This window comes from Geotrypetes seraphini, chromosome 3 (genome assembly GCF_902459505.1).
Source record: "Geotrypetes seraphini chromosome 3, aGeoSer1.1, whole genome shotgun sequence".
Lineage (NCBI taxonomy): Eukaryota > Metazoa > Chordata > Amphibia > Gymnophiona > Dermophiidae > Geotrypetes > Geotrypetes seraphini.
In genome coordinates this window covers 323766587-323790370 of record NC_047086.1, presented here as the reverse complement: position 1 = coordinate 323790370, position 23784 = coordinate 323766587, and the positions used below count along the sequence as shown (strand labels likewise).

At 41.6% G+C, this 23784-nt stretch overlaps 1 protein-coding gene across 1 annotated transcript in view; it reads right to left on the bottom strand.

Annotated features, from left to right (window-relative positions):
* Nucleotides 1–12098: 12098 nt before the first annotated feature.
* Nucleotides 12099–23784, bottom strand: part of DTD1 (D-aminoacyl-tRNA deacylase 1) — a 117057-nt gene continuing 105371 nt past the window's right edge. The window contains exons 5-6 of the mRNA XM_033939251.1: nucleotides 21559–21738; nucleotides 12099–12691 (exon numbers count right to left, since the gene is read on the bottom strand). Coding sequence (XP_033795142.1) covers nucleotides 21583–21738 — 156 coding nt within the window. The 3' untranslated portion in view covers nucleotides 12099–12691; nucleotides 21559–21582. The remainder of the gene's footprint in view (nucleotides 12692–21558; nucleotides 21739–23784) is intronic.

The following is a 23784-nucleotide window of genomic DNA, read 5'->3' as shown; positions in this document are numbered from 1 at the left end:
TACTACCAGCGGCAGCAGAAGGTTTTTAACCTCCATAAAAGGGGCACGACTCAAACAAATGGTGCTGGAGTCCACCAGAGATCAGGCGACACTAGACCTGATATTCACCAACGGAGAAAGCGTTTCAGAAGTTTCGGTAGGTGATACACTAGCCTCCAGCGACCACAACATGGTATGGTTCAACATCAAGATAGGCTTCACTAGATCAAACACAGCAACAAAGGTCCTCGACTTTCGGGGCACTGACTTTAAACGCATGGGAGACTTCGTCCATCAGGCGCTACAAAACCAAGCTGAAACCAATAATGTAGAGGCTATGCGGACAATCCTGAAATGCACCTTGCATGAGGCAACAAACCGCTATACAAAAACAGTAAGCAAACGACGGAGGAAGAACAAGCCCCAGTGGTTCTCTGCAGAGATCTCGGATCTTGTCAAGGAAAAGAAAAGAGCTTTTATTTTCTACAAGCATATAGGAAACAGGGTGGCAAAAGAAGACTATCTGACCAGGTCTAAAGCAGTCAAAGCGGCAGTCAGAGAGGCCAAGATTCGAACAGAAGAACAACTAGCGAAAAACATTAAAAAAGGGGATAAATCCTTCTTCAGATACATTAGCGACAGGAAACGAAACACAGATGGGATAGTACGTCTCAGGAAAACAGACGGACCTATGCAGAAACGGATTCTGATAAATCCAAACTACTAAATGAATACTTTTGCTCAGTCTTTACTTGTGAGGCGCCGGGTACCGGTCCACAACTGCAGACAAGGCAAACCTCGGAAGACCCGTTTCAAAATTTCAAGTTTACACCCAGCAGCGTCCATGGCGAACTATCAAAACTCAAGGTGAACAAAGCCATGGGACCGGACAATCTACACCCCAGGATTCTTAGGGAGTTGTGTGATGTCCTGGCGGAACCGCTATCCGTGCTGTTCAATCTTTCCCTAAGTACCGGAAAAGTCCCCATGGACTGGAAAACAACTAACGTCATTCCATTGAACAAAAAAGGTTGCAGAACGGAGGCTGCGAATTACAGACCGGTCAGTCTCACCTCAATAGTGAGCAAACTCATGGAAAGGCTTATTAAATATGAATTAGATACGATTCTGACCGAGGAGAATCTACAGGATCCCCAGCAGCATGGATTCACAAAGGGAAGGTCCTGTCAATCCAATCTGACCAGCTTCTTTGGTTACAAGGAAATTGGATATGGGGAAGTCTCTAGACGTCGTGTACTTGGACTTCAGCAAAGCTTTTGATAGCGTCCCGCACCGCAGATTGTTGAGCAAAATGACTTCGTTGGGATTGGGAGTGATATTGACGACATGGGTCAATGACTGGTTAAGCGGTAGAATCCAGAGGGTAGTGGTTAACGGTACCCCCTCCAATACATCGGAGGTGACCAGTGGAGTGCCATAGGGATAGGTCTTGGGACCGATCCTTTTCAACATATACATAAGAGACCTGACTCAAGGGCTTCAAGGTAAAATAACACTATTCGCCGACGACGCCAAACTATGCAACATAGTAGATAACAGCACCTTGCCCGACAGTATGGAACAGGACCTGCTCTTATTGGAACATTGGTCCTCGACTTGGCAGCTAGGCTTTAATGCCAAAAAATGTAAGGTCATGCACCTTGGCAGCAAAAACCCGTGCAGAACTTACACTCTGAATGGTGAGACCTTAGCTAGGACTAGGGCAGAACGTGATTTGGGAGTAATCATTAGTGAAGACATGAAAACTGCCAAGCAGGTGGAGAAAGCTGCATCCAAGGCTAGACAAATGGTGGGATGCATCCGTAGAGGTTTCGTCAGCCGGAGGCCCGAAGTCATAATGCCCCTGTACAGATCCATGGTGAGACCTCATCTTGAATATTGTGTTCAATTCTGGAGACCACATTATCAAAAAGATGTGCGGAGAATCGAGTCGGTTCAGCGAATGACCACCAGGATGGTCTCGGGACTCAAGAACCTCCCATATGAGGAAAGACTGAATAAATTGCAACTATACTCGCTCGAGGAACGTAGAGAGGGGGGACATGATTGAGACTTTTAAATATATCACGGGCCGCATCGAGGTGGAAGACGATATCTTCTTTCTTAAAGGACCTTCAACCACAAGAGGTCATCTGCTGAAAATCAAAGGTGGGCAATTTCATGGCGACGCCAGGAAGTATTTCTTCACCGAAAGGGTAGTCTATCATTGGAATGAACTTCCATTGCAGGTGATTAACGCCAGCAGCGTGCTCGATTTCAAAAAGAAATGGGATATGTATGTGGGATCTCTAGCCGGGTGAAGTCTGGGGGGGTGTCATTAGCGTGGGCAGACTTGATGGGCTACAGCCCTTTTCTGCCGTCATATTCTCTGTTTCTATGGGTTTAGCTTGGCGGCTTGGAAGGCGAAGGTTTTGTCAAGGAATTTCTTGGAGTGGCATAGTTTTAGGGAAGGGTAGGCGAAGAGTTGAATTCTGCGGGAGTTCTTGATGCTGTGATTCAGGAGGAAGTGAGGGATGATGTAGCCTGGGGATAAACCAAACACTGTTTTATAGCAAAAGCAGGCGATTTTTAAAAATATTTTCATTTTGTTCTGAAACTACCGGCATGAAAGAATATTTGGATTGTTTATTCAAGATTTTGGAGGTTATGGTGACCTTCACTCAACATCAATGGAATACTCAACTTCAATGGAATATATGGTAATTGAGTTTCTTCTTTCATCTTGTCCTTCAAGTACTTACATTTCTTCAGTAGAAAACATGTTTGCTATTTTGCTGTTACAGCTATTTAAATATTTAGCTCTCAGTTGAGAAAACTGACTATAGTACATTAGAAAAATGACAAAGACAAAGAACATGGAAAGATGGGAAATGTGGGGGGTCCCATTGTTTATGAATAGAAGCAGATTCATACTTTATAATGGAATGAACATGATTAATTGGTGTGCAAGCATATTTTCTCTACTTTCCATGAGGTATTCATAAAAGAAAATAAAAAGTGTTGGATCAAAAAATGTGAGCCAAAAATAAAACCATGCAAAACAGAAAGGCAAAAAACATTTGGCTTTATTCAACAAGAGTCAATATTTAGTGTGGTTTAAGTGGGCAGCAGAGGCGTCAGCCTACTTAAACCATACTGAGTGGCATTCCACCAATATTTAGTTGCATTTATTTGGCATTGCTGATGAATATTGACGACTCTGATAGCTAAGGGCAGTTCTAGGGTGTTCTAGGGGTGGAGCTGTGAAAAAGCCGGGGGCATGTTAAATTCAGTAACTGTGCCTGCATAGTTAAGCATTCTACTAGGACTGTACAATGGGTTGTCCTATCTTTGGCCACTTAGCTGTTGGGGTGTTTGCACTAAATATCAGCTGGCATCTGCATAATATCCAGGTCATAGCCTGATCCTACAACTTATCCTACAAATCAACCCAATTCCCTCATTCCAATTCCCCAAACCACCTCCCTTATTTGCCCTTATATGGAAGGCTGAATCCCAAGTAGTAGTGCCATGAGACTTCCAGTAGGGGTCACCATAGCTATTTTTGGATCCAGAACTGTACAAATTGGAATGGATCAGGACTCCCCCCCCCCCCTCCAGCCCAATTGAATACCAGAGACTACCTCCAATAAAGTCTTGGGGGGGAGGGGGAGAGGGATGTGAAAAGGCCTGCTACATGAGATGCTTAAGGCAGCTCAGTGAAAACAAAAACAAAAAGATATAGATGTTCTGGAGATAATTTATTAAACACTGACATATAAAAACATGAAAATTCAATTTAAAAAGTACAATGATAAAAAAATACAGGGATAAAAACCCAACCGGACCCTACAGCTCAGTCACAGAGCCCTTTATCTGGGTCCCAATCGATATTCAGTCAGGACCCAGATAAGTATGCCCAAATATTTAGTGCCAGTGCCCAGATATGACCTGGAATTGAGTATCTGGGTATAATTTAGCTGGCAACAGTTAGTGCTTAAAAAAAACCACACACACTTGCTGCTGCCAGCTGAACAGTGACCAGTAAATATCAGGTTTTTTTTTCTCTATAGATACTAGTAAAATCCTCTAGATTTTTCACCATAGGAGAAATTATAGCTTTGGGGAAGATTGCTCACCAAGAATAGAGCCAAGAAAGGGAATGTGAAGTAGAAGTAGAGTACTGCCAATAGACTCTAAGAACATTCATTAAGATAGGATTGAAACCAAGTGAGAGCAAGTTCAGAATTTCTATTGTTAGAAAGTCTTCAGATAAGAATTGGGTGTTCTAAGTAAAAGACCACTGAAAGTTCTACAGAAATTAATGATTTCATTCCTTTTATCACGATTCGGGGGGGGTTCTTTCTTTTTTTTTTGTTAAGTAAAGCAGCAGAAAATGATCAAAGTACCTGAAAAACCTAGCACAGTGATTTTTAGTATTCTGTGTTGCAATTTCTGAGGCCTTCCCTTGTTTTCTACTGTGACATTACTGCACTTGTGCTACTGTGAAAAAAAGTTTTCAAAGTTGAGACAAATAGCTTCACTAGTTACCTTTTGAAAACAGCTGTCTGGAAAAGGATACTCTCTTCAAATGATATTTATTGACTAATTTTTATTTCTGTTTACATAAACTAAGATCTAGTTTCCCAGGTATGCACACTTCTCAAGGATGTTGGGCCAAATATGAGGGGCCTCTGAAAAGTTCTCGGCCCAACCAAGAAAAGAATGTGCAGCCATGAAACTTACAAGTTATGCCATGCTTTTCTTGACTTTTCAATTATATGAAATGAAAAAGTGTCAAGAAAAGTGTGGCATAACTTTAAGTTTCATCATTTTCTTCTAGGTTGGACTGAGACTGAAAAGTTTGCAGCCAAAGTTGGAGCAGTCTCCATTGAGGGCTATATACACTTAGTTCACGGATTTTCCACTTTTTTATCATATCGTTCCATATTTTTCTGACAGAGCAAAAAAAAGTAGGAAAAAAATTACTGGACTTAGGTTCCCTTTTACTAAACCGCACTAGCGGTTTTTAGCGCAGGGAGCCACGCTGAATGCCCCACGCTGCTCCCAACGCTCATGAGCGTCAGGAGGAGCGCGCAGCATTCAGTATGGCTCCCGGCACTACAAACTGCTAGCGCGGTTTAGTAAAAGGGGGGGGGTAAGAGTATAGCCCTCAATGGAGATTCCCCCAGCTTTGTTGGTTGGGCTGAGAACTTCTCAGCTGCCCCTTGTAGACTCTGCAATGGGCATTTTATTTAAATGCTGGCTGTGGCATTTGAAGTTATTCCTGACTTCAGCACTGGCTGCTATCTGGATATTGGCACTGAATATCTAGGTATAATGGGCAGAGCCATAATAGCCCAGATAATGATGATATTTAGTACCAGATAATCATCTGAATAACTTAGGACAGCTGCTTTGTTGTCTTAAGAAATTCATATAAAAATCTGGATACTGCCGCTTTTGTCCCTGGACTGTCCTGACATTATCTGGATAGCACTGGAGCAGTCTGCAGTGATTTTCCACTTCAACGGCTGCTACCCAGCTAAGTGCTGCTGAATATCAGGCAGATCTTTTTTTTGGCTGTTTTCATTGCTCTGTTGGACCTTTTGGGTCAATCAGAAACAGTCTCTAGTAGGCTGAACTCTGGGAGTGGTTCATCTCTAACCAGGGCCCATACACCATGGCTTCCTCCAGTGCATGATTTATGTCCCCTGAGTCTGGCCAACATGGATTGTATAATAGCCGAGACTCCTGTTTCCTGAATGCTGCCTTCACAGTCTCCCCCACAGCAGCGGTCCCAGGAAGCAGAAACTGAGACTAGGAGCTGAACCAAGGTGTCAAGAATGACAGTGAGCAGCACTTCCACATAAATCAGCTGCTGGCCAAGTGAAACGTATCCTAAGCCATAAGGAAGTTGACTTGGTATTTTGCTTGGAGGCTGCAACAATTCTGGTTACTATCTGATGACATCTGTATTAAAAATGGTAGAAAGCTGTAACATTTTCAAGATATAAAAGACGCTCTTGAGAAGAGAGAAAGACGACAGACAACTGCAACTACGGAGGCAAGGATATGTCCTCTCTCACTCCCTGCTGCAATGCAAACACTCCAGTACTACCTCAGCCAAGAAAGATTGCTGCAGTCAGTAATTATTTTGAGGGTGCTGCACACTCAAAGAAACATCTGAAAGATTGCAGGAGCACGAGTTTGCACGGTTGCATCAGAGTCTTACTGGTGTCCCAGACCAAGGGATTTACTTCCTTCACCAATTTAAAGTTCTACCCATTGAACATTTGCATTGCATGTCCACTGTCACTGGACAGGCAAGGTGCTCCTTATTCGTTTCATTGTTTTAATCCAGGGATCTCAAAGTCCCTCCTCGAGGGCCGCAATCCAGTCGGGTTTTCAGGATTTCCCCAAAGAATATGCATGAGATCTTTGTGCATGCACTGCTTTCAATGCATATTCATTGGGGAAATCCTGAAAACCCAACTGGATTGCGGCCCTCGAGGAGGGACTTTAATCCAACTGTTACGCAGAATACACTTGACATTTATTTCTCCCATGCAGCACTTCTACTGTAGCTGCTGCTTTTTGGCTGGGTTAGATTGTTCTGGACAATAAACAGAATCATGACAGGAGCACAGAATCTCACCATGTATGGCTTTTGTACAAAAGTTTGGCGGCCTGCATACCTTTAAGAACTCTAAATAGAATGCTAAGTAGCTAACAGAAGTTGAAAACCATTCATTGAATCCTGCTTAATCACAGACCGTGTCCTTGCCACAGTGCTGAACATAGTCCATATAAAGTCATCTTCTTGTATGGGAAGTCATTGTACATCTCCATTTATAATTGCACTGCAGGGGTTTTTATTTTCTGGACGAATAATTATCTGTAATGCCGTTTGCCTGGGTTGTGTTGAGGATGCTGATTTTTGTACAGAGTTGCTATAACAGCAAATGCAAATGCTTAAATTACTACATTTGGGGGAGAAACCAAAGACAAGCCCCAACCCACCCATCTTAATTAAAAAAAAAAAAAAAGGGGGGGAGCTAATAAAGTCCAACTGAGCCATTTTGCTGCTTGGATGTCTCTTTTTCTGTATTGAACTTAGGGCTCCTTTTACTAAGATGCGCTAGCGTTTTTAGCGCACGCAGGATATTACCACGCGCTACACGGCTAGAACTAATGCCAGCTTAATGCTGGCGTTAGCGTCCAGCACGTGCGGCAATGTAGCGCACACTATTAGGGCATTAATGATCTAATGCAGCTTCATAAAAGGCTTTGTCTTACTCAACGGCATCTGTTCCCTGCTACCTCGACTGTTCTCGATAACTAAAATCCAGGCTGCAGTTTGTTAATTTATGTGCTGTGAGGGTTTCACATGGGACCTCATTTCACCTTTCCAAATTGGAAGAACAGAGTTGTGTTCATCAAACAATTCTCCTATTTTAAACGAAATGTTCTACAATTGAGGGGAGAAACAACAGAATTATGACATAACAATGAAATTGAGGCATAATTCACAACTCCAGAGAGATGAGCAGAGAAGGCATGATATAAGAGAGGGGGGGCCACCTAGCAATGAAACATGATATAAAAGAATAAGGCGGCCCACTAAGAGACCCTTTTGATAAAGTTTATCGTGCACTAACAGACATTAGAGTGCTGTGGCCCATAGTTATAAAATAGGATGCACAGCATTTAGTGAGCGCTAATTCCATTAGCTTGCACTAAGTTTTAGAAAAAGTAAGCTCACTACAGCAGATGTAAGTGTGGCCTAGAGGAAAGCACATATAAAGTACTGCAATCTAGGAACTTAGTACAAGCTAATGGAATTAGTGCTCACTAAATGCTGTGTATCCTATTTTATAACTATGGGCCACAGCACACACTAATGTCAGTGCATGAGTCATGGGATAGGTGGCAAAGTTCAGTTGTGGATTAAGAATTGGTTATCGGATAGAAAACAGAGGGTAGGGTTAAATGGTCATTTTTCTCAATGGAGGAGAGTAAGCAGTGGAGTGCCGCAGGGGTCTGTACTGGGACCAGTGCTATTTAACTTATTTATAAATGATCTGGAAATTGGAACGATGAGTGAGGTGATTAAATTTGCAGATGACATTAACCTGTTCAAACATGATTTTATAGATCTCTGTCATATTTTCTCTCAGCCGTCGCTTCTTAAAGCTCAAGAGCTGTAACCTCTCCAGCTTTTCTTCCAAAAGGAGCCAGTTCATCCCTGTTATTATTTTGGTCACCCTCCTCTGTACTTTTTCTAGATCTGTATTTTTTGAGATGTTGCAACTTGAATTGCATACAATACACAAAGTAGAAAATGACATGGGGACAAAGTTTGGCCTGTCTCCACAATTAACCATGTGTCCCCATCCCCATGTCATTCCCAAAGTGAAGTTACACCATGGAGCAGTACAGAGACATTATGACATTCTCTATTTTTTTTACTACTAATTGCTAACATTCTGTTTGGGGGTTTTTTTTGGACACTACCATACACTAAGCCAAGGATTTCAATGCATTGTTTACAAAGTTGCCCAGATTTCTTTTCTGGGTGATGACTCATAATATGGAACTAGCATTGTAAAACTATAAGAACATAAAAATTGCCATACTGGGCCAGACCAGAGGTTCATCAAGCCCAGTATCTTGCTTCCAACAGTCCCAAGTACCTAGCTAGATTCCAAGTAGTAAACGGATTTTTACGCTGCTTATCCTAGGAATAAGCATTAGATTTCCCCAAGCCATCTCAATAATGGCCTATGGACTTCTCTGTTAGGAAAGAATCCAAACCTTTTTAAAACCCCTCTAAGCTAACTGATTTCACCACATTCCCCAGCAACTAATTCCAGAGTTTAATTGCACGCTGTTTGAAGAAATATTTTCTCTGGTTTGTTTTAAATCTACTACATAGTAGCTTCATCGTATGCCCCCTTGTCCTAGTATTTTTGGAAATAGTAAACAAGCGATTCATATTTACCCTTTCCACTCTACTCAGTATTTTCTAGACCGCTATCATATCATCTCTTGAGCTGTTTCTTCTCCAAGCTGAAGAGACCTAGCCACTTTAATCCCATCACTTTTATCATTTTCATCACCCTTCTCTGTACCTTTTTTAATTCCGCTACATCTTTCTTGAGATAGTCACCAGAATTGCACATAAGAACAGAAGAAATGGCTTCGCCGGATCAGACTCTAGGTCCATCCAGTCCGGCGACTCGCACCCGCGGAGGCCAAGCCAGGTGTTCCCTGCTGAGAAACCTTGTTTACTCGTATCCCCCAATGTGATTTGCAAGAAGGTGTGCATCCAACTTGCTCTTGAATCCCAGAATGCTGGTCTCCTCGGGGAGAGCGTTCTAAGCGTCCACCACTCGTTGTGCGAAACAGAACTTCCTAACAGTTTGCATTATTTTCCCATTGAAATTTAATATGGTCAAGGATATATTAAGTTATATTAAGGATATATTAAGTTAACCCAATAAACTTGTTTGTTCATCCTTAGTTTCACATATCTGAATGGATTAAACATGGCAATTATAATTATATGCGCTCAATTATTTTTCCTTATGTTCATATGGTTTATGGATTATTTAAAATTTTATATAATCACTCAGTGCAGATCACAGGGTGGATTACAAAAAAGACGGCAAGATATGATTTTTGCTGTTACCGCACCCAGAATTTGGAACTCCCTACCAGCATTTATTAAGGAAGAAAAATTGCTAAGTAAATTTAAAGGACTATTAAAATGCAGGCTGTATAAGGATGCCTTTGAGACATAATCCTCGCTGGATTATCTCTTGACCCCACACATTGCATAAATCTCCTATTCCTTTGTTATAGGCCTTGAGAAATTAAAATACTTTTATTTTCCTTTTTAAAATTCCTACCCTCCCATTATTCTTACCTTTCATGTTTTTTTTACTATGCTTATTGTAGTTTTCTCACTTCCTCTCATACAAGTCTGTTATGTCCATGTCTTTGTTGAAGTTAATTATTGAGACCCCCGATTTTAATTGTAAATCGCTTTGAGTTTATGATACTGCGATTCATCAAAATTTTAATAAAACTTGAAACTTGAAGAAAGTGCCATTTTTTAAAGATAGGATCATATGACATAAGTGAATAGAAAGAAAAATAAACAAAATCAAATAAAAATTGTTCAAGCCAGTTGATCCACAGAGCCAGGCTTCCATTTGCTGCCACATAACCAAACGCTTTCTGGAACAGATGCTTCATGGTGTGAAATTTTGGATATGATAGCTCTAAGTGAATATTAGCAGGAAGATAATCCCAGAGCGACAATGGGCCAGTGGAGCAAAATACTCTGCCCCTGCTTGATTCTAACATGGCAAATTTTTGGAATTTGCAGGTAGTGGTCATTAAACAAGGGAAGAACAAGAGGGGAGTGGAATAGACCACATCAACATTGGGATAGCAGAGAAGGCATGATATCCCACTCCCCCCCCCCTTGTTCTTCCGTTGTTTGATTTTACATGGGGGTTCTGTTCCTTTTTTTCTACGGTCATTAAACAAGAACATAAGGCAGCAAAGGGGATGTGGAAGACCATAAGGAATGGAAAGAGCAGCAAGATAAGAAATATTTTAAAATTATCTGATAAGTAGAATGGTAGGCATAATCAGGAAAGGAATGTAATCAAAGATAAGAATTTTATAAGGCCCTTGCATCGCTCCATGGTGTGGCTGTACCTCAAATACTGTGTCTAATTCTGGTCACCACATCTCATAAACGGTATAGCAGAATTAGAAAAGCTAGAGAAGAGTGACAAAAATAATAAAGTGGATAGGATACCTTCCCTATGAGGAAGGGCTCTTCAGCTTGGAGAAGGGATGCCTCAGAGGTGATACGATAGAGATCTATAAAATACTGAGTGGAGTTGAATGGGTAGATGTGAATTGCTCGTTTACTTTTATCAAAATCCTAGGACTAGGGGGCATGCAACGAAGCTACCAAGTAGTAAATTTAAAACAAACCGGATTTTATATGTCAAGAAGCAATGTGAACAGATTTTTGGTGCTGAGAAGTCTGGTCCATTGGCTTTGGCATCTGAAGCATCGGTCTTTATGGCTCCAGGAGCTGCATCAGCCACTAGGGGCGCACTGATATCTATTTCCTCAACACTGAGCATTGATAGTGGCCATTGAGATCAAGCACCCCCTGTTCCCACCCCATGAATGGAGGAGAATTTGTCATGATCCTTATCAATGCCAAGGGACACCAATATAGTATGTCATTTTCGTGCTAGCAAACACGGTTTGCGACATAGCCGCGTTTTCGCCACTGACGAAGTCCCAAAAGCTCGTGGTACATCCAAGACCAGCTGGGAGACTGTGCCCCTCAATATGCACATGTGTGATTCTACATAAATAACCCACAATACGGTTCCACCTATCAAACAGGTGAACATTCATCCTATACTTTTGTTTATACCCTGGTGCTTTGCTTTTCCATTCCTTACTAGATAAACTTACAAACAAGGAATACCTTACAAGCAGCCTAACGCATCATACAAGTTGCCACAAGGCTCTGCTAACTAGATAGTATATTATTTTGATCTTGAATTATTGAGCTTTACTAAGGGGTCCTTTTAATACATTTTGCTAACAAATTAGGGTAGCATTAAATGCCATGCAGCCCATAAGTACAGAATGGATTGTGTGGCATTTAGGGCTCCTTTTACAAAGCTGCACTAGGGCCTTAATGCGTGGAATAGCGCGCGCTAAATTGCCACACGCGCTAGCTGCTACTGCTTCCTTTTGAGCTAGCGGTAGATTTCTGGCTAGCGCGCGCTAATCCGGTGCGTGCGATAAAACCCCTAGCGCGGTTTTGTAAAAGGAGCCCTTAGTATGTGCTAATTATCACTGGACCTTAGTAAAAGGACCCCCAAGACTGTAATAAAAACAAACCAGACCCCAGTCTGTCTTGGATGTCCATTAGCAAGTATCATGATAGTTGCCAGAGCTAAAATCGTACACTAATAACATAACCAACAGTAACACAGAATATCACAGCTTATTTAATCAGAATGTTTTTGTTTTTATCAAGAAATTTTTTTTGTATAATAAAACATCAGTGGGCACTAGTTTCTTCCTTTATTATTATTATTTTTTTAAATATAACTTTACACTAGTGTGAAAACTTTATAGCCACGTCTGGTGGAAGGCAGCCAGTGATCACAGTATGGGAAACTTTCATCCGCCGCTTCAGAAACAGATAAACCACACAACACAATGAGAAGCAGAACAGAAAACATTGCCAGATCTCTTCTTTGACATTTAAGCTAAATTAAAGGAACACATACAAAATAAAGATCTAGTTAAGACCATGAGCCACGCATTTATGCCATTAACATATCAACACACAATCTGTATAAAAAAAAAAATACATGATCACACTTTCTATGCTGTCCAGTTGAAGCTGAATGCAGATGTATAAAATGCCTTGACAACTGACTTTTACCACTACTTCTATATGACAGAAACTGGGGGGAAGGAGGGAGCATTCCTTTGGTTTGTTTTATACAGAATGATGTAGATTCAGAATGACCAGATTTCACTTTCCTCTTTTTTCTTCCATGAAATCTGCTGCACGCAAAGCTCAGATGTCAGCGTCCTTTAATTCTTTTGTGAATTTATTAAGATCTAGTGCGGCTTTCTGATGATGTCCCTTTAAATGCAAATAAAAACATATTATTGCATTTGCATATAAGTTCTTTCTTTGGGCAATAAGATCAGTCCCGTCATTTTCCCCCTTACTGTAAATTCCAATGAATTATGACAGTTTATAATACCCATTAGTCAGCATACGGGCCACTCAGCTTCCCAATGCTATCCAGTAAACATGCCTTTTTTTATAGCAAACAGTAAAACATAGGTTGGTAAATCAAGGACCTTTGTCTCCATCAAAAGCAGGAAGATAATCTTTTATAATAAGAGCACATTCCTAGTGAAATGCCATGCCTAAACCAGATTTACTATGTCACTGTGCCTGTGGACTGACAGCAACTACTATGTAATTACTGTCATAACTAAGTAAAATAGAATGCACACAAATTTGGCATAAGCAACTTGTTTCTAACAACTCCTAATAATATACTGTGAACTGGAAAAAAAAACCCCCACCAAAATTTTTTCATTGTTGTTTCTTACACAGAATCAGCTGATTCTTATTACATTACATTACATTACATTAGTGATTTCTATTCCGCTTGTACCTTGCGGTTCAAAGCGGATTACATAAGAAGAAGCTGGACATTTCCAGGAGGGTACATGACATTTAGGGTAAGACATAGTAATAGAATGAGTATAGTCTTAGTAACATTGGATGAAAGCAGTTATATTACATTACATATCAAATCTTTTCCAGGCGTTGGTAGGTAATATGATTCGGTAGGATGAATCGGTTTTGATTTTTAATTTAATTTTTTTTTTTTTTTTTATATAATTTTTTTTATTTTTATTTTTTTTTGGTCGGTTGAGGGTATGGTGCCAGGGAGTGGGTAAACCTGGTCGGTGTACGTGGAAGAGGAGAGTGAGATTAGGTGTTTTGAATATGCTTTTTGAAAAGTAGCGTTTTGATTTCTTTACGGAATGCTTTGAAGTCAGATGTTGAGGTTAACAATCTGGTTATGGAGGGTTCGAGTTTTGCTGCATGTGTTGCTATGAGGTTATCATAAAGCTTTTTGCGATGAGTGCCGTTGAGTGGTGGGTATGAGAATGGTGTCAGTGATCTTCTTATTCTGGGTGGAAGGTTACGGTTTAGACGATCGATTAGATAGGCAGGTGCTGTACCGTTGAGTACTTTGAAGATTAGACAGTATAGTTTGAATTGGATTCTGGCTCTAATCGGTAACCAATGTGAGTCTAGGTAGGCGTTAGTTATGTGGTCATATTTTCCGAGGGAATAGATTAGTCTGAGAGCTGTGTTCTGAATGGTCTGTAGTTTTTTGATCATTTTTGTAGGACATGGTAGATATAGGATATTGCAGTAGTCCACAAGTCCTAGTACCAGGGATTGAACAATGATCCTGTAGTGTTCTTTGTCGAAGAATTTTCTTATTTTTCTTAAGTTGCGCATTGTGAAGAATGCTTTTTGGGTAGTTTTGTTGATTTGAGTCTGCATAGTGCAGCATCTATCTATCAGCACTCCCAGGATTTTGAGGGAGGTCTGGATTGGGTATTTGATAGTTTTAATTTCCAGGTCTGTTATGGATGGGATTTTGTCCGTTTCAAGCATTAAGAATTTGGTTTTGTCCGAGTTTAGTTTTAATTTGTGGTTTGTCATCCATTTTTCTACTTCGTCCAGTATTGTTTCCAAGTGTCCAGTTGCGGAGTTGTCTTGGGTTTCGAAATTTATGAAATTTAGTGCGTCGTGCTGACTGAAGTTGATGTAAAATGTTGTAAATATTTCTCACTGCACCACAACACTACCTTTTGAAAATGAATTGTGAACTGAATGAAAACACAACAAAAAGTTTTATGACGTATCTTCCAGAAAAATGTAAAAGTCAAAAAGTAATGTTTCAATTAAGCAGATGTTCAAAGTGCACTCCCGTTGCATGAAGGCACGCCCTCAGCTTTGGCTGCCACTGATTTTGCAGCCCACTCCGTTCCAGCAGGGTAAGAAGGAAGCACATTGGTCCCTCCTTACTCCACTGGAGTTCCTGCCCTGCCAAGGCATGAGGCTCTGCCCCCTGACATTGGGCCGAACTTCCCCTTCCTTAAAGGGCCGGCAGAACCAACTGAAGCAGCCATCTTGCAGCCCACACCGTTCCAACAGCATAAGGAGGCAGCACATCGATCCCTCCTTACTCTACCAGAGTTCCTGCACTGCCAAGGCATGAGGCTCTGCCCCCTGACATCAGGTCAAGCTTCCCCTTCCTTAAAGGGCCGGGAGACAGGCAGGCCTCTCCCGCCGGCAGAACATGGTGGAGGGCCACACCAAAGGGCCCTTTGGGCAGACTGAGGAGGAGTAGACATAAAACAGCATCCTATATCCCCAGGAACAAGTAATCTCCCCCAAAGAATTAGAAATAACCCAATACTGAACATACTCTTCCACCCTTCCATCCACCACCACCAAAAAATCCTATATTAGCAAGGTAACCCAACAACCAGTCCAACCAAATACCCCTACAGCTTCAACAGACTCCACTCGAGCCATGAAGGGACTCCATACTCTACTCATACTTTTTCTAGGCCTTTCAAGCCTAACAGCAGCTAAACCAAGCAAGCAACTAAAGGGGCATGCATTCCAACAGTATGCAATATAATGGAGAAAATCATCCAATCAAAACACACATACTTCAATATAGAATAAAAGTAAACCCAGGAATCATCCCCCCATAAGATTTCCCTTAAACATAAGGTGTAGACAAAAACAATTCCCATGCCTACTGGAGAATGTGAAGCCAGCCCCAACAGGCACAATACTCGCTCAGTACACAGCACGGTCTCCACCATAAATGTCCCAGCGCTTTTGATCTCTGTATTATTGTGTGACAAGCTTTTAGCTCTGCAAAGCAATGAGAAAGATAACATCCAGTTTCTAAGATCAGTCACAATATTAAAATATCTCAAACCACAATATCTTCGGTTGGCTTAACCAGCTATGGTGATCAGTTGGAGGAGGACTGAAACATTCAGAGAGAATTCCCCAAGGGCAATTTGATATCTGCTGTTTGTTGCGTCATTCTCTGTAGTCACTTAGGGCAAGGTTTCAGAGGGAGTCTGCTCTGATCCAGTAACCAGCAAATTGACCTCCTTATTGCCCAGAATTTGTTTGCCGCCTCACAAGTTTTAACCGAGTAAAGTTTACCCTGAGAATAAAATGACAGAGCAAACGGATATCTCCATTTGTATTTAATGTTGTGATCTCTCAATTGCTATGTAACCGGCTTCACTCCGCTTTTGCACCTCAAAGTGTCAGCTGCCAAATCTTGACATACCTCTATCGGATAAGTGTCTCATGAATGTTAAACTTTCCATGAATCTCTCTTTAGCCAAATTAGTTTCTTTCACTTCAAATTCAGAAAAACAAGCTATAATATCTTTAGCCTTATTGCTTTTCATGCTCTCCATGACCCGATGTGCTCTATCAAGTTTTATAAGTTCAGGAGCTGTAGTTGCACCATTTTCAGATAAAATATAGTTTGCTAATTTTTACAAAACTTCTTCAACATTGCTATATTCAGGAGTTTCTGGGATTCCGCAGAATCTTAAATTTGCCCGCCTGTTTCTATTTTCTAAGTCCTCCAGCTTTTCTGTTAATTCTTCTTGGGTAGTATTAGTCATCTGAAGCTTCACATCTAAAGATATCACTGTCGAATGCTGCTCTTCCAAGGTCATTCCCACCTGCTCTTCCAAGGTAATTTCTGGCGTAGAAGTATATGGAGGGAGGGAAGTTCAAACAGACGTGCACATGCTGGAATGCGGGGAAGAAATAATGGGTCTAAAACAAAGGAGAGAGATGGTGGACAATGGGATGGAGGGAGGAAAGGAACAGAAAGGGAGAGAAGTTTGACACCAAGGATGGTGTGGAGAGGTGGAGATAGAGATACTGGATAGGAGGGTAATTGGGAAGAGAAGGGAGAGTTGGTGGATCCTGGGGTGATGGGGAAGGAGGGAGAGATGCTGGATGAAAGCGTAGTTGAGAAAAGGAGAGATGGTGGATCTGAGGATGGTGGGGTCCATCGCTGCAGCTGTGGGGATGGAAATAATAAAAAGGAAAGATGCCAGACCTCCAGGGGAGGGAAGGGAAATGGAAGGGGAGGACAGAGATGGAAAATGGATGATTAGCACAGAGAAAGAAGAAAATGACAAATGGGCAGGAAAGCCTGGCAAGCGAGTTATCAGAAGACAACCAGAGCCTGGGACCAACATGATTTGAATAATGACCAGACAACAAAAGGTAGAAAAAATAATTTTATTTTCTGTTTTGTGTATCCTGCCAGAGCTGGTGTTAGACAGCAAGCGTGAACTAGGACCTAAAAGAGAGAGGAAAAGTCTTTATTAAGGTGTGCATTTAGCGCGCACTAAATCGCTTAGCGTACCTTAATAAAAACACCCCTAAGTATCTTAATAAAAAATTTGGCCCACAACTTAGCTTATGTTTTAGATTTCAGCCCTTTATGTGATTGAGTTTGACACCCCTGCTGTAGAGACTGAAATTTTGGATTTGTGAAATTCGTAGGATATAAGAGGGTTATGTCATCTGTATAAATGTGAAATGAAAGAATATAAAATTGTTATATCAGCAATGCCAGAGGGGTAAGGAATAAGTTGAACAGCATGGGAGATAGAATGGAACTCTGTGGGACCCCGCAGTGAAGTTGCATCGATGCAGAAGGTGAAGCAGATGAAGTTGGTTGCACTCTGAATGTTCTTTCATTGAGAAAGGATTTGAACCAGAACAAAACTGTGTTGGTCAGACCTAGATCAACTAAACGGGAAAGTTTAAGAGTGTGATCAATTAGGTCAAAGTGGCAGAAAGATCGAAACCGCATTGAATCCTTGTTGAAACTTGGGGTATATAAGAAAATGTATGGTGAGATATGGAGAGATATAGCAAGTACAATGTGGCTATTGTCTACATGTGAATGGACTTCACTGATCATAGACGTGAAGTCTGTTTCGGTAATATAATCGGGACGAAAAGCAGATTGTCGAGGGTGCAACACTAGGGTTCTGTCGTTACACTGACTAAGTTGCAAACTTGATTACCCTCTATTCATTTATCTGCTGCCTGTGAACATATACCCCCAAACTATATATACAGTGCTGAAAATAGTGCAAGCAATTTTCGACACACACCCAATTTGTACATGCAATTTAATAGAACAACAAGCTAACTCGGGACAATAATTGGGCACTAAATTATTGGCGTTAACTGGCAGCAATTTGGATTAAAACACACATCTTGCTAGGCACCATTCTATACATTTTTCAGTGTGCAACTGAAAAGGGCACAGCAATGGGAAGGGCATGGGTGGGGACGTTCACTAAAGAGGTGCACAGTATTTTAGATTTGGGGGGGAGCTGTGCCTATTTTAAGCATGGAGATTTACTTCAAGTTTCAGTTGGTGTAAATCCTTGCACCCAAAATTGTGCACAGATCCCGGATGTACGCTCTATTCTAGAAATGACACCCAACTCTCAGCACTGTTTACAGCAGGGGTGCCCAAATGGTCGATCGCAAAGGCAACGCGAGTCGATCGCATTGCCTTTGCGATCTTTTTCTCCCTGCTGATTCCCCAAGCCAGGCCTGGTATGTACAAGCGCTGGGCCCACAAGATTTCACCTCCGGCGTCAATTCTAACGTCGGGGAGGAAGTTCTGGGTCAGCCAATCGCTGCCTGGCTGGCCTGGAACTTCCTCTCCGACATTAGAATTGACGCCGGAGATGAAATCTTGTGGGCCCGGCACTTGTACGCGCCAGGCCTGGCTTGGGGAAGCAGCAGGGAGAAATCGCGTTGCTGGCTTGGGGGTGGGGGGGGTAGGGAAAGAATCAAGGAAGTAGAGAAATCGGCACGATGGCTTGGGGGGGCAGGGGAAGAGAGAAAGAAAGGCAGAAATAAAGAGGGGGCAGGGGGAGAGAGAAAGAAAGATATATTGGCTTTACAGAAGAAGGAAGTGCAACCAGAGATTCATGAAATCACCAGACAAAAAGGTAGGAAAAATGATTTTATTTCCTATTTACTGATCAAAATGTGTCCGTTTTGAGAATTTATATCTGCTGTCTATATTTTGCACTATGGCCCCCCTTTTACTAAACCGCATTAGCGGTTTTTAGCACAGGAAGCCTATGAGCATCGAGAACAGCGCAGGGCATTCAGCGCAGCTATTGCGGTTTATTAAAAGGGGAGGGGTATATTTGTCTATTTTTGTATAGTTGTTACTGAGGTGACATCGCATATTTTAAAGTCATCTGCCTTGACCTCTGAAAAAAACCCTGATTACAAATGATAATTAACATTTTCTCTGCATACAGTGTGCTTTGTGTTTTTTAAAATGTTATTGTTGGTAGATCATTTTGACTTGGTCATTTTAAAAGTAGCTCGCAAGCCAAAAAATGTGGGCACCCCTGGTTTATAGAATAGCGCTCAGTGCTCATTTCTTTGGTGCCCCCCCAAAAAAAACAACCAAACAAACAAACAAAACAAAAACAAATGAAAGGCAATGGAAAGAGAGTTAGAGATGGGAGCACAAAAAGGACAGTGAAAGAACAGCACATTCTACACCTGGAGGTCTCTAACTCCGGTCCTCATTCTAGGTTCTTCGGTATATTACTAATGGAGAAAGAAAGAACTACCTACAATGGAGGCAGTGGATATATAAATATCTGTCATACCCGTTCACTAGTATGGAAAACCTGAAACCTGACTGACTCATTTGAAGCCTTCAAAGACCGGAGTTTGAGACTGCCATTCTAGATAGTCTTGGCTCAGTCAGTGAACATGCGAGACAAGCTCTGATTCCCTGCGACTGCGACAATGAAGAAGAAACCACACAACACCTTCTAAAATCCCAACTGTTGGCAGATTTAACAGTAGATAGAAGACCAATTTAGTCACTCTGGCAGACTCAGGTGTGTTCTCTTGGCAGCCACCATTGCTGCTCGAGTAAACCATGTCACAAAAGTCCAGAGATCAATATTTTCCTTCAGTCAAGAAATAACATTCATATTTTCTCCATGCTCTAAAGTAGCAGGCCTTTGCATAAATCATGCTGAATAATAACCATTTCTGGCCTAGAAATAATAATAAGACAATTGCCTGAAACTGACAGCGCTCTCCAAGGAACTAAATATAGCCGTAAGCAGTTCACAGAACATCTGTGCGCCGAGCCCCATCCCAATCCTAATGATAAATGGCCAGGCTGCTTTACATGCAGCTTCCTCGCTGCCTTATAATTATATGAGACTTCCTCAGACAAACTGACTTTTCATTAACAGTGAAATCAATACTGAAAAAACAAAGACAGATCTCCACAAACAAGATCACAGCTACAAGATTTGTTGTTTAAGCTCTTAAAAGAACCAAGGGATTAAGCGCTGAGAAAGTTCCTCCTTCCGACCTAACCTGTTCTGGGGAAACCCCAGCCAGTCAAGTTTTCAGAATATCCACAATGAATATGCATGAAATAGATCCTATATCAAAGAGGCACCGTATGCAAATCTATCTCATGCGCATTCATTGGGGATATCCTGAGACCCTGACTGGCTAGGGATTCAGTCATATAGAAAGTCAGTAGAAGAAAGAAATCTTAAAACTTATGTGCCAAACTTTTCCTGATTCACTGGTCACTGTTAAAACTACCTCACTTTCCCTAATTCAAAGGCTTAGTATAGAAACAAAATTATGTGGATAAATATTTTTATTTTTTTCCAGCAGAGGTAAACCCTATGGAAAAGTCACTACGACAAGTTTTTGTTCATACAACGAAGCTTGCTAAGAGTGTACAGAAGTTAACTAAAAACAGAAAAAATAGCCTCATAAAAATCAATTATGGTTTCATAGTTTCTATTCTGGGGAACAGAAATGAATGGAATACTATGTGTTATGATCATTTTTTTTTTTTAATCTGGTTTTTATTTCAATAGGATTTCCATTCTACTAAGGCACACAGAAATAAAAGTCTGTACTGTTCGGCTACTCATGACAGTCAAAACAGAAAGGGAGTCAAAGTACAAACCAACCAAGAAGCACAAGGGGCCTTCAAATTCTGAGTAATCAAACTTCCATTTATCGAAGGACCTGGCACGGTCCATGTTTTTGCACATCCGCCTGTGTCAGGGGTCATTCAATGTAATCACTAAGAGGATGCCGAAGATGATGAAGTGGGGCAAACTGGAAACAACCACATGTTAGGGTTCAATTAAAGGAAGGCAAGAGGGCTAACAAAGCCATTTACATCAATAAATATGGATATCCAGCTTTGGCTCCTCTAATTACCTCCTCCTTGATCAATTCTAGCCCCAAATGAGTGAGGACGCTGAAATGGAGCTCCTCTATGAACCCTTGAAAAAGTCCTTGTGGGCGAAACGGGTCCCACCGGGGCATGCTAGAGATACTGCATTAAAAGGATAAGTAAAAGAAAAATGTGCTGTTTTGGTTATTATTTTTGAAAAGTAACAGAAAGAAAAACAGCAGTAAACAAATAAGCTACATTCCATATATAAAAAAGGAGGCAATTAGAGGAGCCAAAGCTGGATATTCATATTTATTGATGAAAATGGTTTTGTTAGCTCTCTTGCCTTCCTTTAATTGAACCCTAACAAGTGGGGTGCGTTGTTGCTGTGGTTGTTTCCAGTTTGCCCCACTTCATCATCTTTGGCATCCTTTTAGTGATTACATTGAATGTCCCCTGACGCAGACAAAAACTCAAACATGGATCGTACCAGGTCCTTCAATAAATGGAATTTTGACTGTTCAGAACTTGAAGGCCCCTTGTGCTTCCTTTTTTGTGTCAACTCATGATGCCATAAAGTGTAGGAGCGAGAGCTGATGGTGCCAGTAGGGTGAGCCCAGTTACATACCTGGAGGGTTCTGCTCTCAATAGGTTACGGTTCTCTCTCAGAAGACACATCACCCTCTGCTCCACTACTGGCACTGGGATCTTCTTTGCTGCGTGGGACAAATTTCTCTTTACCAGATTCAGAAGGTCCCTTGGTTCTGGTCTTCTCTTTTCTTTGCTGTTGTTTTTCAAGCTTTGCTAGCTGTTGGGAAGAAGAAAAAAAAAAAAATAGATAGGAAAAGAATGGATAATTAATTGCATAAAGTAGCACGGTCTACTTGAATGAATGAAGGAGCTAATACAGCAAACTGTGCAGACACTGACATGGGGGAAGAACATGATGTTTGCATACAATTTTGTGAACATTTGATGCTGAAAATGGTTCTGCACAGAAGCTAACCCTGTGCAAAGCCTTGTGTTAGACACCAGTCCCCAGCATATTAAAATCAATGTGGGGGGGGGGGGGCAGAGATGAGGACAGGTGCCTGCGCCCTCACCAAGAAGGTGCCCAGGACAAACCACGCCCTTACCATGCCACTGTAAGTGTATATTTTATAGAATGCATCTATATACATGTTCTTTACACACTGTACTAACATCTATGCCAGCTGGTGTAAATGCCTGCACCTTTAATGTCTGCGCCATATCTGCAGGATCTGTGCTAGTATTTTCTAAAGAAACATGAAGGGAAATTTTCAAAAAGGATAACTAATAAACGTCCAAAATTGGAAGCACAGAAATCTCCATTTTTGAATGGGACGTCCAAATGTTTGTTTGTTTGTTTTTTAAATCAGCTACTTGGATGTCATGGCCGCCACAACGTCTAGACTGCCTGGACATCTAATTTTATTTGTCATTTTCAATCACAAAAATGTCCAAGTTAGAAAAGTCCAAATCAGCACCATTTAGATGGACCATTCTAATGGACTGGCCAAATAAATGTGTCAACAGAGCAGTGGGGCACCTTAGAGGGCAGTGCTGTGAACTTCACATAAATGATTCCATATATACATTTCAGCATCCAGTGACAGGAGAGAGTTGGCATCCCTCCTGCCTTTTTTTTTTGGGGGGGGGAAGGGAGGGAATGGGATGGTTTGGGGGGGGTGACACCTGATGCGGGGGTGGGGATGTAGTGGCAGGAGGGAGTGGGCATCCCTCTGGGGTTGGCATGACAGGAGGGAGCTCCTGCCAATTTTTTCTCATGCAGAGGGGAGGCAGTCCCCAGTGCCTGTTAATTGGGGGGATGTCGGGGAGTGCCGTCATCAGTGGGGGAGGGGGGCTTTTTCTTTTCATTTTATAAATGGGTCAGATACTCCCATTAAAAAAAAGTTTCCTGCCCTGAACAGCTGGGTGGGAGGATGCTTTTCCCCTGCCTCTCAGCTGTTTGAGCTTCCCCTGCCAGCTCTTACAGCGATCAATCGTACGGAAAAGACAGGGATTAAGACGAACCTCCGTTTAAATCATTTGCATGCAAAATTTTTTGTGCATCAATAGCTCTTTTATATTCGGCCAAAAATCGGACTGGAGTTGACCCACGTGGTCTTTAGTGCATCTAACTTAGAATAATCATGATCTGAGAGAAAAAAATGAAACCAATGAAGGATCATACCACAGTGGCCTAGCAATGAGAAGGTAATCATCTCCAGGGTCAAATACAGGATTAAGATCCAGAGACATGGTCAGAGCTAGCTTGCCTTGGGCAAAGCCAAATAATTCAAATATTCCACTTGATAATGTGCCAGCCTCCAGACAAACAGACTTTAATTGCAGCTAAGAAAGCGAATATAATGCTAGGAATAATCAAAAAGGGTATTACAAGCAGAACAAAATAAGTTATCCTGCCGTTGTATTGGGCGATGGTGCGCCCGCATCTGGAGTACTGCGTCCAATATTGGTCGCCGTACCTAAAGAAGGATATGGCGATACTCGAGAGGGTTCAGAAGAGAGCGACGCATTAGATAAAAGGTATGGAAAACTTTTCATACGCTGAAAGATTAGAGAGACAGGGGCTTTTTTCGCTGGAGAAGCGGAGACTTAGAGGGGATATGATAGAGACTTACAAGATCATGAAGGGCATAGAGAAAGTGGAGAGGGACAGATTCTTCAAACTTTCAACAACTACAAGAGCGAGAGGGTATTTGGAAAAATTAAAAGGGGACAGATTCAGAACCAATGCTAAGAAGTTCTTCTTCACCCAACAGGTGGTGGACACCTGGAACGCGCTTCCAGAGGGCGTGATAGGGCAGAG